Consider the following 16,350-nt stretch of genomic DNA (forward strand, 5'->3'; position numbering starts at 1 on the left):
TAAATTAATGTTAGGCTACAAAAGAATGCAGTGTGATATATTTTTACTTGAGGTGTTTGCACTACACAGTGTGTTTACAGGTTTCTACATATTATTTATGTTCACGTTCTTGGCATTTCGTTTTTTCCTTTAGTATTTGTAAGTACCAATTCTCTTTTTCCAAAGCATCAACAACCGCAGATATTATCCAAACACCTTGTCTGTGCCTAAAAACGATGTTATGGCCAGCTTGAATGTGTAATATCTCCTTATACATGGTTATTTTATTAATTTCAAAGAATATATCATTTTTATTACAATTTAGTATTTTAGATATACAGTAGATATATAAATATATTTATAATTATTTTACTATTTCCAAAGTGATGCTTGTTGGTTCATCCATTTTTTGCAAGCCATGGTTAGAGGGTAAGATTTGTGACTTCAACAACAGTTCAATTTGTTAGATTAATATTGGTAAACCGACACTCTAACATCTACAAATGTCAACCGCCTTTTAATATTAATGAATAAATGTGCAGCTAATTATTCTCCCTGTTTTATCTACACACCTGTCAATCTCTTACTTCACGCTAAACTATAAGGGTACTGGTATATATAATCAAGATGCAGATATTTCTGCAAAATCGATACCACATTTTCTCTTTCAGTTGCTAAAAAAGAGGAAACTATTTTTATAAGACCGACTATGGGACTTTCATTATTTAAATTGAATTTGAGAACTTGTACCGGCTTGACACTTTACGTAATGCGGAATTTCCCATGTAATATAAAGTAAAAACATTACGTCAGTTTTTACTATAAGTAGAATTTTCATTATGGGAGCATTTACTATACCAAAATTCACCTGGTGACCGGAGAAACCCTCAGAGAAACCCTCAGAGACTCTAAAGTTTGGTCAGCCTCATCTACATTTTGAATATAGACACATGCACGCAGTTATATTAGGCTTACCAGGTGTAACAGCACTGAGATGTCTAATAACAGGGTTGTCCAATATCAGTGCTCAGCTGTTTGTGAGGTGGGATTTAAAATACAACATGTAATAGCCGTTCATTTCCAAGGCAGCATAAACTAGTACAGAAATACTATGCAAGGCAAAGGTCATCGAAGGTAGCAATTATGCAAAAACTACTTTTACGAATCTGTTAGGTAGACCATTTCTACTGAGTGCATATATCATGAGTTCAGCTTCTAAAATGTGTGATGAAGGCTCACCCATGGGCATTTGAAACTTATGTATTAGCGTGGGAGACATTTCTTAGCACTTGACAATTACACTTAGCCCTTACCGCTAGTTTCTATAAATTAAAAACAAAAGGTAGTACTGACCAAACAATTGTTCAATAAAGAGATTTTACACATTCTGTCTATTATACTGTCTGTCTATAATCGACATTTATTGCTGGATAAAATATTGTAGCACAATTATTAGTTTTTTTAGATATAACTATATTATGAGGCAACAGGCTGCAGGCAGAAAGTACAGTAACAGTAAAATATTGATAATTTAATTTTACACTGAAACCTCAGGTTAGAACCTTTTAGACAAGATGTAGTTCCATAGCGTGAAATTAATTGTGTTAGTTAAGTCAACTCTTCCTTTGATAAAATATAAAATGTGTGCCCCAAACAGAATTTATTACACAAGCTATATATTTGTTTGTAAATTTGCCTGTAGAAGGCCAACCCTTCTCCACTCTCCCATGTACTACCCATCTACTAATATTCCCATGATATCATTAACTTTGCACAACCATCATTGTTTAAGACATCAAAGTGGCTTGAGCCCTTTGTCCTGATTATACAACAGATTCATTGATTAAAAGTAATACATCAAATGAATGAGAATTATCAATTGCCTCTTCCTGTCAAAACCAGGGAAAGTTGACTCAGACTTACGCAAATGTAAAATTGTTAGACTATGTTCAGCTACACAAGAGACAACAACTCATACAAGCTGTATTATTTTGCATACGCTAATCAACAATGCGCATGTGTGTGTGTGTGTGTGTGTGTGTGTGTGTGTGTGTGTGTGTGTGTGTGTGTGTGTGTGTGTGTGTGTGTGTGTGTGTGTGTGTGTGTGTGTGTGTGTGTGTGTGTGTGTGTGTGTGTGTGTGTGTGTGTGTGTGTGTGTGTGTGTGTGTGTGTGTGTGTGTGTGTGTGTGTGTGTGTGTGTGTGTGTGTGTGTGTGTGTGTGTGTGTGTGTGTGTGTGTGTGTGTGTGTGTGTGTGTGTGTGTGTGTGTGTGTGTGTGTGTGTGTGTGTGTGTGTGTGTGTGTGTGTGTGTGTGTGTGTGTGTGTGTGTGTGTGTGTGTGTGTTTTATTTCACCTTTAAAGATTACACAATTGAATTAATACTCGAGACAAAATATAATTAACCAATGCGTGAAAAAATAACAATAAGTAAGAAATGATGATGGGGCCCATTGCGAAATGGCAAAGCCAGTGGTACGCGAGCCCGAGTCAGCAGCACAAAAACCAGACCGTAACACTCACTCTCCAGACTGGAGATGGTGCCTCAATTCCACCTTATATTTACCGAGACATTTTATTGATCTTATTGAATTAGGTAGTCGATTCCACAGCGCAGGTGTTGCAAAGTTTGAGGATCGTTGACCGGCTAAAGTTAGATGATTAGGTACGGGAAGAGAAAGTAATTGATGACGAGTATTATAAAATGGTAGTGCTGGATCACAATTTGAGTAAAATAATTTATGGGCTTGAATAAGCAACTTATATTTATGCAATTTATCAATAGTTAAAATATCAGAGGTTTTAAATAAATCGTTTGTTGGAAATCCAAATGGCTTACGGTTAATGATTCTGACAATTTTCTTTTGAAACTGTATTATTTTGCTAAGATGAATTTTGGATGCATTGCCATAAGTTTCTATTGAATAGCATAATTTGGAGTGAATAAGTGTGTAATAAAGCATAATCAGCAATTTTTTTGGAATGAAAGCACTTATGCGGTAAAAGATGCCTGATATAGGCCGTAAATCTAATAAAAGCTTACGAGCGTGGGAAGACCAGTTCAAATTTTTATCAATTGACACTCCAAGAAATTTGACTTCATCAATTGCTTTAATAAAAGTGTTATTAAAAAGAATAGGCTGATCAAATTTAATTTTGCTCTGGTAATTTTTAAAAACAGTAAAACAGGTTTTGTCAAAGTTAATGGTTAATTTGTTCGTTTGACACCAATCAGCTAGTTTTTCAAGATCAGATTGGACTTTAGGTAAATCGTCGTTTAGGTTCTTTGAACTCATAAACAAATTGGTATCATCAGCATACAATATAGGAGTTAGATGAGTTAAACAATCACAAAGATCATTTATGTAAATTAAGAATAAAGTCGGGCCTAGCACCGAGCCCTGAGGTACGCCACAAGTCAAATTGTCAGCGTTAGAAAAAGTATCATTAATTTTTGTTGTTTGGGTTCGGCGGGTTAAATAGCTTTGTATCCATCTGATGGTTAACTCACTAAAATTAAATTGCTCTAGTTTTTTAAATAATATTGCGTGATCGATCGTATCAAAGGCCTTCCTGAAATCTATAAAAATTCCTATAACACATTCACTTCGGTCAAACGATTCTAGAATTTGGTTAGTAAAAGTTGAGATGGCATCAGATGTGCCTCTAGCTCTTCTGAATCCAAATTGGTTTTTATATAAAAGTGATTTATTTTCTAAATAATCAACAATTTGTTGATTAACAAGTTTTTCCAATATTTTACTAAAGACTGGTAGAATTGAAATTGGACGAAAATTACCGCATTCATTTAGAGAACTCCCTTTGTGCAAAGGTAATATTTTAGCTTTTTTAAGTGCATCAGGTACCTTCCCAGTCTCTAGTGATTTGTTAAAAATCTTACATAAAGGGTAAGCAATACTCTGTGAAACCGATTTCATAAATTTAGCAGTAATTTGATCTAGGCCAGAGGCTTTGTTTGAATTTATTGTATCTACAATTTTTAATAAACCAGTTATATCAATGTATTGGAATTCAAAAGCTTCACCAGCATTATTTTCAAGCCACAATGCTTGATTTTGGATAGGGGGTTGAGGTACTAAGTTTACAAATTTCAAGGCCAGTCTTTTACCAATATTACTAAAAAAGGAATTGAGCTCATTAGCTTTTTCAACATCCGTTATGGCTAGTTCATCAGGATTAAGATAACAAATCAGTTTAGAAGGCTGTTTATGGCTATTTGTCTTTTGTTTTCCTAGAAGCTCATAGTTTACAAGCTGCCAAATCTGCTTTGAGCTGGTGCAGCTATTGAAAGCTTGCGAAAAATAATTATATTTGGAGTCCCTCAAATTCCTGCTAACATCGTTTCTAAGTTTGTTATATTGGCACTTCAATTTTAAATTAAGTGGGTTAGATTGAAGTTTTCTATGAAGACGATATTTCTTTTTAACGCTCAACAAAAGGTTTTCAGTCATCCATGGCTTTAAGAAAGTTTGATTAGATTTAGTGTTTACTAATTTTTGGTATTTACATTTCTGGGAACAATCAGATAATTTGTCAAAAAAAGCGTTATAGAAGTAATCGACATCATTTGAAAAGATTTTGTCCCAATTAGTGTTTTCAAGCATGATTCTTAGACTTTTATAATCAATTACAGGATATGAATTAGTAGTTTTTCGGGAGATGGGTTGATTATTTTTAAATTTGTGAAAAAATGAAAATGTGGGCAAGTGGTCACTAAAGTCTGCGCTTATAGTTCCAGATGTCACTGTCGGACTAACAAAGTTTGTCAAAATGTGATCCAAGCACGTCCATTTGTTTGAGGGCTTAAAATGGTGGGTTGCAATAGTTATAGTGTTATAAAAACAGTAAGTTGCTAACAAGTTGGCATAGTCATCACTTGAATTGTCTAAATAATCAATGTTGATATCACCAGCAATGATGTGATTACTTGCGTGAGAAGAAGAAATGTGGCGTTCAAGATCATCAAGAAATTCAGCAACACCTGCGCTGGGCTGCCGATAAATCACAGTTAGAATAATAGGTAAAGCATAAACACCAAAATGCAGTCCAACAGAATGAGTGTCAGACCCAGCAATGTCCACAGCCGGCAACACCTCCACACCAATGCCATCTCGCACATAGATCCCAGCTCCACCTCCGCGCGTAGCACGTTGCGCACCTGAAAAAGTGTAATTTGAAATTTCAAAAAATTTTGTCTCGTCATCATTCAACCATGTTTCTGTTACACAAATAACATCAAAAGGAACATTACAACATGCCAGAAATTGTTCAAAAAGAAAAAATTTATTTCTAAGGCTCTGGCAGTTCACGTTAAGTATTGAAAGTTTGTCAGCGAAGAAACTCTGGCTGAACAAAAAATCATTAATACAGTATCCATGACAATCTAGATCTAAATCCAATTCAGAATCTGCCATTTTGCCAGGAAGCTCAGTAGTAAAAGTTCACTGGAGTATTTAAAGAAGTTTTAGCGTTTCTAAATCGTCTTCAGAGTTTATAGGGATGGCATCCGAGTCAGGAGTTTTACGCAGATATATTCTTTGATTAGATGTCCACACATATTTATAGTTGTATTCCACTTTAAATTGCCGGGTTTTCCAGAAAAGTGTGCTTTGAGCACGACTCAATACTTCATTGATATAGATCCTTCCTGTTTCTTTGAAACCAAGTGCTGAGAGGGATTGAATGTTTTTTCGATATTGCTGGAAGAACTCATTGCGCTGATTGGTTTGGGTGAACTTTATGATGATGCGCTTGCTTTGTCTAATGCGGTATATCTTGTCGATGGTGGTAGGTAATTTATCAGATTTTAAGGAACTTAGCAATTTCTGATAAGCAAGGTTCAGATTTTCCGATTTATCATATGGAATCCCATTTAACTCGACACATTTTGCTCTTTCAGCATACTCTGCTGCTTCAATTCGAGACTCTAAGCCTTCCAGTTTACCGATTTTAGATTCTATTTCTACTATGGATTTGGATAAATCTCTCTGCTTGAGTTGAATGCCCTCATTTTCTTGATGAACGTGATTGAGAGACTTTTCAAAATCGGACTGTTTGCTCTCAATTAAATTGAGACGAAATTCGATATTACCAATCTTAGTAAGAATTAGGTTTAATTTTTCGTCAATGTCGATAAGCTTTGGACCGGCTTCCTGATCACTATTCTCTGTCGATTTAGCTGCTCCCTTTTTAGGTCCCATATCGGAAAGTGTACTAGGCACTTACCCGATTCGAGGGTGGCTCATAGAGATATCACCACCCTCGCTTCCTCCACTTGCAGTACAGAATATCCAAGAATAATATAATCAGCAATCCAATTGAAGCAGAATGCTAAGTAAAGTAGTTGCTGTGATAAAGTTTAGTTATTAACATAAAGCTGTGAGAGAGTGGAAAAAAGCACAACCTCTCTCTACGAAAGCCAACTGCTGAATCATGTACCATTTAGCTTTTTCTAATGCACTTAGCGTGGAGTGTCAAATAATATAGTAACATATAGCTAGATGAAATAGTTGATTAAATATGACTTGGTGTATGTGTTCTCCAGTATATAAAATGATATGCTCAACTTCTACAATGATACAATGGTATACAATGATATGATACTCAGCTTTCCCAACCTTAAGTTTTTCCTTATATGCATATTTATTTTCTGTATAAGCTCTGAGTTTAATAAAATACAATTATTCCTGCCACCAGACCAACATGCTCAGCTCTCTGCAGATATAGTAATTATTTCCTGGATCACTAGTATAACAGGTGGCATTGTGGGAAGGCAAATGATGTGGAGCCGGTTTGAATGTTGTAGCTGAAACCAAACTTAATAATGCAAAAAAATCTATTTCAAATAAACTCTAGAAAACTTGTGTTAGTTAACAGCTGAAAAAGTACCCACATATGTAGGCTGGCTGCATGTGACTGCTAACCAAAACTGACAAAGTTACATCCCATTTTTGTAACACATATTACCTAAAGTATTTTTTTGCCATTTCATGGAGATATCAGCGAAACCAAATACCAAAAGGGAGGGGAGCCTGAGCCATAAACATTTTAGGTAATTTGTTCAGTTAGCAAAACATCCAATCCACCAAACGATGTTCACGAAAATCAATCAAAAAGATGTATTAACCAAAGTAACAGAAACCACTAGCCGTGACTGTGAGAACTTTTTAAAGCAAACACACGCACGCACACACACACATAGCTCTGCCGATTTATCAAGCATGGTAAAAATGACAAAAGTTTGCCATTATTTCTAGCATGTACATTTTTACTGCGTAGTTAAGACAATTTCACTCAAATTCTGACCCGCTACAACACGAAAAAACAAATCCTGAGTACCTTAACCTTTTCTTACAGGCTAACAGAGACATCTATGCATCAGAAAATCCCCAATGACTGTGCCCGTTTTTTTTAACCGGTAAGAGACCCGTCGACGTACAGCGAAACAGCACGGATAATTGTTCCTGTAAGGGTGTAATTTTCATTGGCTATTGTTAGTATTTTGCCAGTATTATTACTGATTAGATATTTGGTAGATATGTACTTAATTACTGGTTAATTTTGGTATTGCTTAAAGCTTAATCCCTTCACTAGTGTCTGAACCATGTATTCAAAGTAGAACATGTAACCTTAGAGAAAGTGCACAAACTAAACATAGTCATAAACAGAATAAGATGACAAAGTAAATTCAACCCTGGTATATATGTGGATGTGAAAAAATTGTGTATAACATGCTCTTCCATAAACAAGCATATAACATCGTGCCACATGACTGTTTTCAAAAAAAATGGCTGCTGCACTGTTATATCTGAGATCAGCCATGTACAGATAGACCTAAAGAAAATAACAAGTTACATTACCATGCAGCTTACATAACAGACTCCTAGAGTTACAACATCTACAAATACCACCTTTGGGATTATCACCATCGCATGCCAACTTTTAAGACTATTCACCTATTCCACTACTAGAACATTAAATGTTGACTTGCAATAAAATTCGCATTACAGTTATTTGGTATCAAAAGATTCACCATGTCTTACTCTGTTGTGTTGTAGGTGCAAAACATGTGGAAATAAGATTACAAGCTCTTATAAAAGCTCAAAAATGAAAAGCCGCCGTAGATTGGAATCTCTTTATTTCTCTGACGTTGTCATTACAGTTTGGTTATTGTCTTGTCATGTGAAGTTCTCACGTGAATTGAAAGGCCAATAAAAAGCCCAATATAAAATTTATCGTAGCACTAGTTTATGACAACCACTTCGGGTTTTACCGAAGACCGGTATAAAATATAGATTCTCGCTACTTTATAGTTTTGTTTCGGTTTGATATAATCGTCAAGTCGTAATCTAATCATGTGACCCAATACTTCGCAAATAATTTCTACTGCACTTTTCGATTATCACGGGTGACCAACAGGCTCGTCATGATTATCAGACAATGATATGTACTCCTTCGAGCTAAGGTTAAATAATTAATAGAATTTTTACGGTAAGTTATAATATATCAGTGCTAAAAGTGACAGCATTCCAATGACGATAAAACAGACGCGTAAGAACAATAGACATGGTTTTATTTAATGCGTCAAGTATACCCTACAGGATGAAAATATTCGTTAGTTATAAAAATTAGCGATTTCGCGAATAGTCAATTCTGCGAATTATTAAATTCCGTGAATAATTAGTTCTATTTTTAATCACAAGGGAGAATAACTATTGCCACAAATTAAAAACTAGCCGCTAGGCATAAATACTACACGTAGTTGAGTTCCAAAACCTTTTTAAAATCATTGCCAGAGCTTTGAGCTAACCCCATTGCCAATGCATCACATTTCTTTACAAAATTATTCAAGGTTGTCACAAGATGTGCAGAATGACGTCATCGCAAAAATAGCCGCTAGGCAGATGTACTAAACGTAGCCGAGCTCCAAAATTTCTTTAAATTCATCGCCGGAGCTTCGATTTTTATTGCCATTGCATCAAACTTCTTTACAAAATTATTCAAGCTTTTCACAAGTTCTTCAGCATGGCTTCATCATCGCAAAAATCTCTCCTACAGTCTTTTTACATTGAAATCAACTCCATCAATCTCTAATATCGAAGTTAAGGATGATAATTATTCTGATCTAGACATAATGGTATGTATTTGATTTGCAGTGCAGATACGTTTTTCCATAATTAACTGCATTAGTTAATTTTTTTGTTTAAAAACTGATCGTCTTCATTAAATACTTCAGCTATTGTTTTTGTACTTCCTTAACACTTATTAATATTTTTTCTTGTTTGTGTTTACTGCAGATTGAGAATGAAACATAACCTATTCCAATTACAAAAACTAGAGACAAATAGTAATATTCATCAAGGCAGTAAAAAATGGACAGAGAAGCAACCAGTCAACCTAGACCCCTTCATCAACAACAACTCCTTGATATCGCTGCAGCAAACATGATTATATTATATATTTTATTTCATGTATAGATATATTATAATTTATTACAAACTTGAGTGTACAAATAAAATATTTCAAATACAAATAAAAGTTTACAAAAGATGAATGGAGTAAATATAAACAGTTTAGTCCATATGGCGGTTGTCTAGGAATAAAATTAAACTGGTACTCTTGATAAGTGAATACTAGCGTGTAATGGTGCTCTCTGACTAGTTATTTTGGTAATAGCAGCTCTATATCGCTGTTACTGTCTTGGGTAGATGTTAAAGGCAATTCTCTCACTACTACATGGCTGGTAAGGAAGTTATCATCAGAACTCTCCTCGTGGCTTACTATGTCAAAGTTCTGCCGGTTGGCCAAAAATGTGTGCTCGTAAAGGCGTTTTTGTTCCTTTTTTAAAACAGATATATTCTCCTCGTTAGCAGCAGTGGTCACTTCTACCTCAATTTCAAGACTTCCCTGAATGATTGGTGATCTTCTACGCCTATGACGTCAATGACGTCTATCACCCTTGCAGTCATTGTGCCTCCGTGTATGATGAAAAATCTCTCTCTCACACTAAAACAAATAACGAAGCGGTAGAGATGGAGAAAATAAATATTGCGTTTTACCGAAGAACCAAAGTAAAATTCAACTAATCCCATGACCAAACATGAGCGAAGCGATTGTTTGGGAGATTTATGATAAATGCATATGTGCACACAACTCACGAAAATTATTCATCAACGGCCATCGCAAACCCTTGTACCGAAATCTCATCAACAAATTTAACCATTTTTTAATGGATTCGTTTAAGTATAATAACGATGCAAAACACATATAAACCTATTGAAATATGTTATTAAGTCGTTATTATTTGTACAAAATTTCCTAAATTTTACCCATCTGATTGGATTATACATATATAGACAGATTAATTCGGCCTAAAATCATTATTATAACTTGACAAGCCTTATTTTTATCAAAATTAAGACCGGCAAACAAAACGCCGAATGACAGAGAATAGAACCATTAAGTCGTGCGCATTTCACACAAAAAAACGTGGACATTTCACCAGTCTATAGCATTTTCCAAGTGCCAAAGGCTTCTGTAATTAACGTAGAAATACTGAAAAGCATTCGTTTCTTTTGTGCCAATTTTAAAGTAACTGACATTTTGGACATTTATGAGTACTTTGGTATTCCAACTGATGTTCAAAGCAGTAAAACTAAAGAAAATGACGATGATATTTTTTATCGATTTTATGAGATTATTACAATATTTAATTATAAGAATAATTATTCGATCTTATAAGATTTAATTATAAGAATAAGCATTCGAATTTTCAAGATCGAAGTATATAGTGACCGATGTTAGGCAATATATTACTGTTAGCATTTTTTCTAAATAATTTTGTTAAATAGATTTTCTAAAAACTTCGATAAATATCACAACTTCTTGATATTGGTTGCTATGACGTTTAGAAATTTAAACAAAATTGTGCATTGATTTTTTATTATTACTGTATTACTATATTAATATTATTGGTTATTCTAATAATATCTGTGCATTTTACTTCTAATATTGCATTTCTCCTATCGCGAGAAAGATATATAAACATATAATATTTTCCTTTAATTAAATTGCTGTTTGTTGTACATAATAACACTCAGTACATTACAGCTACCATTGCCGTTATCCTATTGCACTGCAGTGCCATTTCACTGCTAATATTGCATTTCTCAACCATCAGTACCCTTTCTTTTTTCCAATATCACTTTGGTCGTGGGCAGTATGACAGAGGAATTTCTATTTTAGTAAGTGATTTTGAAAAAACTCATTACTTACCACAAGTTCTTGGTTCATCAAAGACCTCCAAATCGATGAATATCCGTGAAAACCTCTGAACGCAGCAAAAGATTTATAGCTGAGCATAATCAACTCGTAGTTGTAAGCTAAATAGTAACCGAAACACGCAGTGTGCGCATGCGTAGGGTTAACTCTATTGCTAGCTGCAATAGAGTTAACTCTTCAGAGAGAGTGACAGTGTTCAGCCGCAAATAAAGTAATCCGCGAATATGCATGAAAAAGGCAATTTGCGCGAAACTTAATTCCGCGAATAAATTCATCCTTTAGGGCATTTGTGAAAATATTTGGATGAATGAGGTTGCATGAAAGTGTAAACAGAAACCATCTTGTAACAACTACGTCACATTTGAGCCGTTTTGGAAAGAGAATCCAAACTGCGACGGTCTCGTGTGGCTGCGATTAACTGTTCGTTTTTTTTAGCTTTTAAGAGCTTGTAATCACATTCCCACATATTTTGCACCTACAACACAACAGAGTAAGACATGGTGAATCTTTTGATACCAAATAACTGTAATGTGAATTTTGTTGCAAGTCAACCTTCTCATAGAAATTTCTTCACAAAATCGTACATTCAAACTGCAAGGTGCATCTTTGAGGCATAAGAATGCTAAAGCAGTACCTTTTAAAGGCCAGTAACAATGTTGTCGCTGTAATATTCATCTGTAGCTGTTGTTGTGCTGCTATTTCTAATCTGATTTAGTTCTAAAAAACTCTGATGCACCTTGGCTTAATATCCAGTGATATACAATTCTCCTTTTACACAGTTTCTGTAAAGTGTATGTATAGGTGTAATAATCTGATTACACTAATTCGGGCATTTCCTTGTTTGCATTATTTTGATTATCCTCTATTACAATTGTTTTCAATTTCCGTTTAGCTGTTGCAGTAGTTTATTCCATCTTTTACAGATACTGTATTATACATATCATACATTCATGAGCTATTATCACTTAACTTTTGAAAACGGTTTGTTTTGGCAGCATATGTGTTGTTTTTATCGAAAGACTTTGTGTGCTAAGTTCTCCATTATGGTTTATACATCTGCATTCTAATCTGTAATATAATCTGTGATATAATGGAACAGTTGTTATTTGTCTGAATATATCATTTGCTGGGTTTATACATCTGCGATACAACAGTTGTAAGAATAATATGGTCCACGAAAACCTATTTTACATCCACTTATCATTTATTATATTCTGCTCCATATGTTATAAATAGGTTTCCTTCTATCAGGACATTCTAAACGTTGTGTAGGGAGAGTTTTCATTGACACCCAGGAGGAAAATAACGATTCAACATGTACGTTTCTGTCATTTTTCACTGTTTATTTACATACAGAACTAGTACCCGATTAACTTTCAAACATGGCGCATGCATTATATATCGCTATCAGTGTTAAAGTCACGTGACTGCCATTTCGAGGGTTTTAAGTTCACCAGATCAACGTAGCCCGATCTTACAGCATCTCTAGCTTATGGTCATACTATCGGACATTATTCAATTCAAACTCTAAAAAGTCTATGCGCAACTTATGTAGTCCGAAGTCCGCTAAAATACAACTTATGCATAGAACTTCTTCCAAAGTGGTAAGGTCAAACGCGATAAATGTTTTTATTAGGCTGGCGAGTTCAAAGTTCAAATATAACACATGTGGTTAGTCATCAGTGCCGTATAGTTTCACAGTGTGAAACTATACGGCTCTAGTTAGTCATCACCAAGCGTGCCAATAGTAGCCGATTTGCAACAAACTAGGTAGTTTATATCTTAATGCTGCTTTAACAGGGACACACATTGAAATATACAGGAACGATTTGTGGTCACTGTTAAAATATTTTGCGCTAAGCAAAGCTCATCTAAAGTAAGTACACAAATCTCATTCAAGTCAACATTATCGGAAACGTACCAATGTTGTTTTTAGAGTTGTTCTTGAGGACTTTTGCAGTGTCGGTTCAAAATTGCTTCGAGCTTAATGAATTTCATACAGAGTTGAAAGAGCATATTTTTTGCGTTTGGTAAATTTTACTAACAATACGTTTACTTGACGCGTATCTAGCCAACTGCGTGAATCTAGAACTTGCTTGCTTCTGTCATCTAAAGCTATTTTTGACATGGTTCGTTCGGAAAAAATCAAAGTTTTAAATCGTTGATTTAAATCATTATCTTTTTTATATAAAAAAATCAAAGTCACAGTTTTGATTTCTTCCTAATTTTGCAAAAAATAGTGTTTGACACAATATTGTTTTGACGTGCGTTTGACAAATCTGTAAAAACTCATCCGTCATGAATTACCAAGTGTGGTAGAGATACATGTAGTTTACTGTATTTGAAGTACAGTGCTACAGAAGGACGCTGGAAGTTATGACATTTGCGTTTTAGTAAACCTCAAGCTCAAAGCACTGCAACACAACCTGGCCGATTGCATTAATTGCTGCTGATTGTTAGGAAGAATAGATGTTGTTTTTCGGATTATAGTCCTAACCTCGACGAGTTTGAAGCTCGACGAATTTGTATATCGACAACAGTTGGTCTAATCTTGACAACGGTTGGTCCCAATCTTATTATAATAATAAGTAAATTTATTAATATTACAATTATTATATTTTTGCATTATTATTTTATTTATGGAAGTTTATAGTCTTACAGTCTATAGTTTTATTATTTTCTTGTGTTCATTGATTTTCTCAATTTCCTCTTTTGAGCAGTTCATTTACAATTTTGGTATCACCATTATGATAATGATTATGCAAAGGCATGGTATCAATTTAAAACTCGTTTAGCTTAGGCCTATATACTTCATCAGATACCTAACCACTGGAGGCTATTTCTAGTTTGTGGGTGTAAATATTCTTCTATCACCGTGTGATGTTGGTGATGTACTGTAACAGTACAGCATAAATTATCAATATTCAGACCAACTTTTGTCTAGATTCGGACCAACCTCTGTCGAGATTGGGGCTGGTCTAGGTTCAGATTTGTCGATGTTCGGACTGTTTCCCGTTTTTTTCACTTGTTTCACTTCAAGCGTGGACGAAGTTCAGATTTCACTTTACTAAATGGTTTTTATAAGCATTTGCATTTTTGCAATGCTTTGAAGGAGCCATTGTCACGTTCAATACTTTGTTTTCCTGCAAATCAGCTTATGTTTAAAAAAATTTATTATGGGTGGTTTTCACTAAGATTCGTCACAATAAATGATGCACAAAAGTAAACAGTTTAGTTAATCTACACTTGAGATATTTATCTGATAATGCCATCATTGTATAATTCGATATGTGGATGCCTAGAACTCTGGTTCTCAGTAAAAACAAATGATAGCCTAAGGCACATATAGCCGAGCTTTGGACATTGTTGAACTAAAACCTATCACAGCTAAGTAGTTTCATACTAATAGTGGCAAAGTTCATGTTACCATTTACAGCCTGTTTACTATATATATAGCTAGCTTAATTAAATGTTTGATGCATTGGCAATAAACAATGTTTCTACCGTTTAGTAATTCCCAACATTTTTGCGAAAATGGTAAACTGATTATCAATTGTTGGAACAAAATTGCATATTCTTTGCAGAAAATGTGCTGATTTTTGCACATTTCATATAAAACCTGTGTAACGAGTTTGTTTCAACTGCGTTTCTAAACTTTTCACAAAACTATAATAAAACCTAACCCGCAATGTCGAGCTCTGGCCATTTTACTGCTATTGCTAGCTTTGTGTTAAGCTCAGTATTTGAAGTCTGGCTACTATATATATACATGTATATGCAACATGCATGGTTGTAGCCTATGCAACTACAGACACACTCTAATTTATAAAATAGATCGGCCGTTTCTGAACGGCCGTTCATTAAGTGAATTCATTCATAAGTGATCTCAGTTCGTTGTTTTTACAGAACATATGTTTAAGTATTATATAAGTATGTATAATATAAGACTTGTATAAGTAACATATATTCATTTGTACTGTATTTAAAAAACACAAAACAATTATAAAGCAATATGTTCTATAAAGATGTGTGCAACTGGAGAAACAGTACTGCTGTGAAAAAGTACCCCTGCATTTTTTCAAAAGCGTTGTGGCATGTCGCAAATGCGTTAGCTGTGTAGTTACTTGGAAGATTGAACTGTAATCTACTGCTCATGTAAAACTGTTTATTCAATGATAACTGCAAAAAGAGGCGGAATATCGCACAACATCGGTCATATCTACCATTTTCCTTTACGAACAATTTTCGACATTTGTACAACACCATTCGTATCTCCCGTTGTTCGTAACACGAATGTTTGTAAGTAGGATAGCGTCTTTAGTATATTGAACTAATAGATGCAGTATTAAGCGTTCTGGTATGAAAACGGGTCTCTCTGTGGAAAAAAAAGGTCAGAAGTTAAAATATTTTGCATAACTAAAGTCTGACTTATCCCTTTCAGTTCCCATATGGTCCTTCAAGTGCAGGGTACTTCAAGGTGTAGAGATATACCATAATACCTCTATTTGAAAGCCATGGCACTCTCTTTTTCAACACTTATCCTATATTGGGGGTCAAATAGGAGTGTCTTTTAAATACAGGTGGCGCTCAAATACAGGTTTTATGGTATATATTTGTGTATATATATACTGTATATGTATGTGTATATGGATTATTATAAGAAACAAGAGTGTTGAAACAGCTTAACTGTACTTATCTTTTGACAGCTTCATGTTTCTCTGAAGTCACTACCGGTCTGTTTCAGTTTAAAATAAACCTTAGGTTTATGTAGCATTTCAGTTTCGCTGCCAAGAAGGCCATTTCAGTAATTGAACATTGAGAATTTTTTAGCATCTGTGTTTGTTTGTTTTTGACGTAGTCAGAATAAGCAACATTTTTGTTGGAAGAATTAGTTGGTTTGAGTTCACTATTAATGACTTGATCTGCTGTTCCACTTTCCCAGAAACCCTACAATGACATCCAGTCGCGATTGCGCTGCCTCAAATGGTGCTGCTAAGGCTCATGTAGGAGATATAAGTTTACAAGATATTGGTAAGTGGTACTAAAAATACATGCATACGTGTAATGTAATGGT

General features: G+C 34.6%; 3 protein-coding genes across 7 annotated transcripts in view; 2 read left to right on the top strand and 1 right to left on the bottom strand.

Annotated features, from left to right (window-relative positions):
• LOC137390405 (uncharacterized) overlaps window positions 1-16,350 on the top strand; it is a 400,777-nt gene that overhangs the window by 361,393 nt on the left and 23,034 nt on the right. The gene's annotated exons all lie outside the window — the stretch shown is intronic.
• LOC137390407 (uncharacterized) lies at window positions 5,450-6,196 on the bottom strand. The gene has a single exon (XM_068076740.1). The coding sequence runs from the start codon at window positions 6,194-6,196 to the stop codon at window positions 5,450-5,452; it is 747 nt and encodes a 248-aa protein (XP_067932841.1).
• The window catches only part of LOC137391215 (degenerin-like protein unc-105), a 36,188-nt gene continuing 32,818 nt past the window's right edge, over window positions 12,981-16,350 (top strand). The window contains exons 1-2 of one of the 5 annotated variants that reach the window (XM_068077617.1): window positions 12,981-12,997; window positions 16,219-16,307. In XM_068077617.1, the coding sequence (XP_067933718.1) occupies window positions 16,229-16,307 (79 nt within the window). In that variant the 5' untranslated portion in view covers window positions 12,981-12,997; window positions 16,219-16,228. Of the gene's footprint in view, window positions 13,153-15,780; window positions 15,882-16,218; window positions 16,308-16,350 lie in introns of those variants that run through there. The other 4 variants (XM_068077616.1, XM_068077619.1, XM_068077620.1 and 1 more) reach the window with 4 other exon arrangements.

This window comes from Watersipora subatra, chromosome 3 (genome assembly GCF_963576615.1).
Source record: "Watersipora subatra chromosome 3, tzWatSuba1.1, whole genome shotgun sequence".
Classification (NCBI taxonomy): Eukaryota; Metazoa; Bryozoa; class Gymnolaemata; order Cheilostomatida; family Watersiporidae; genus Watersipora; species Watersipora subatra.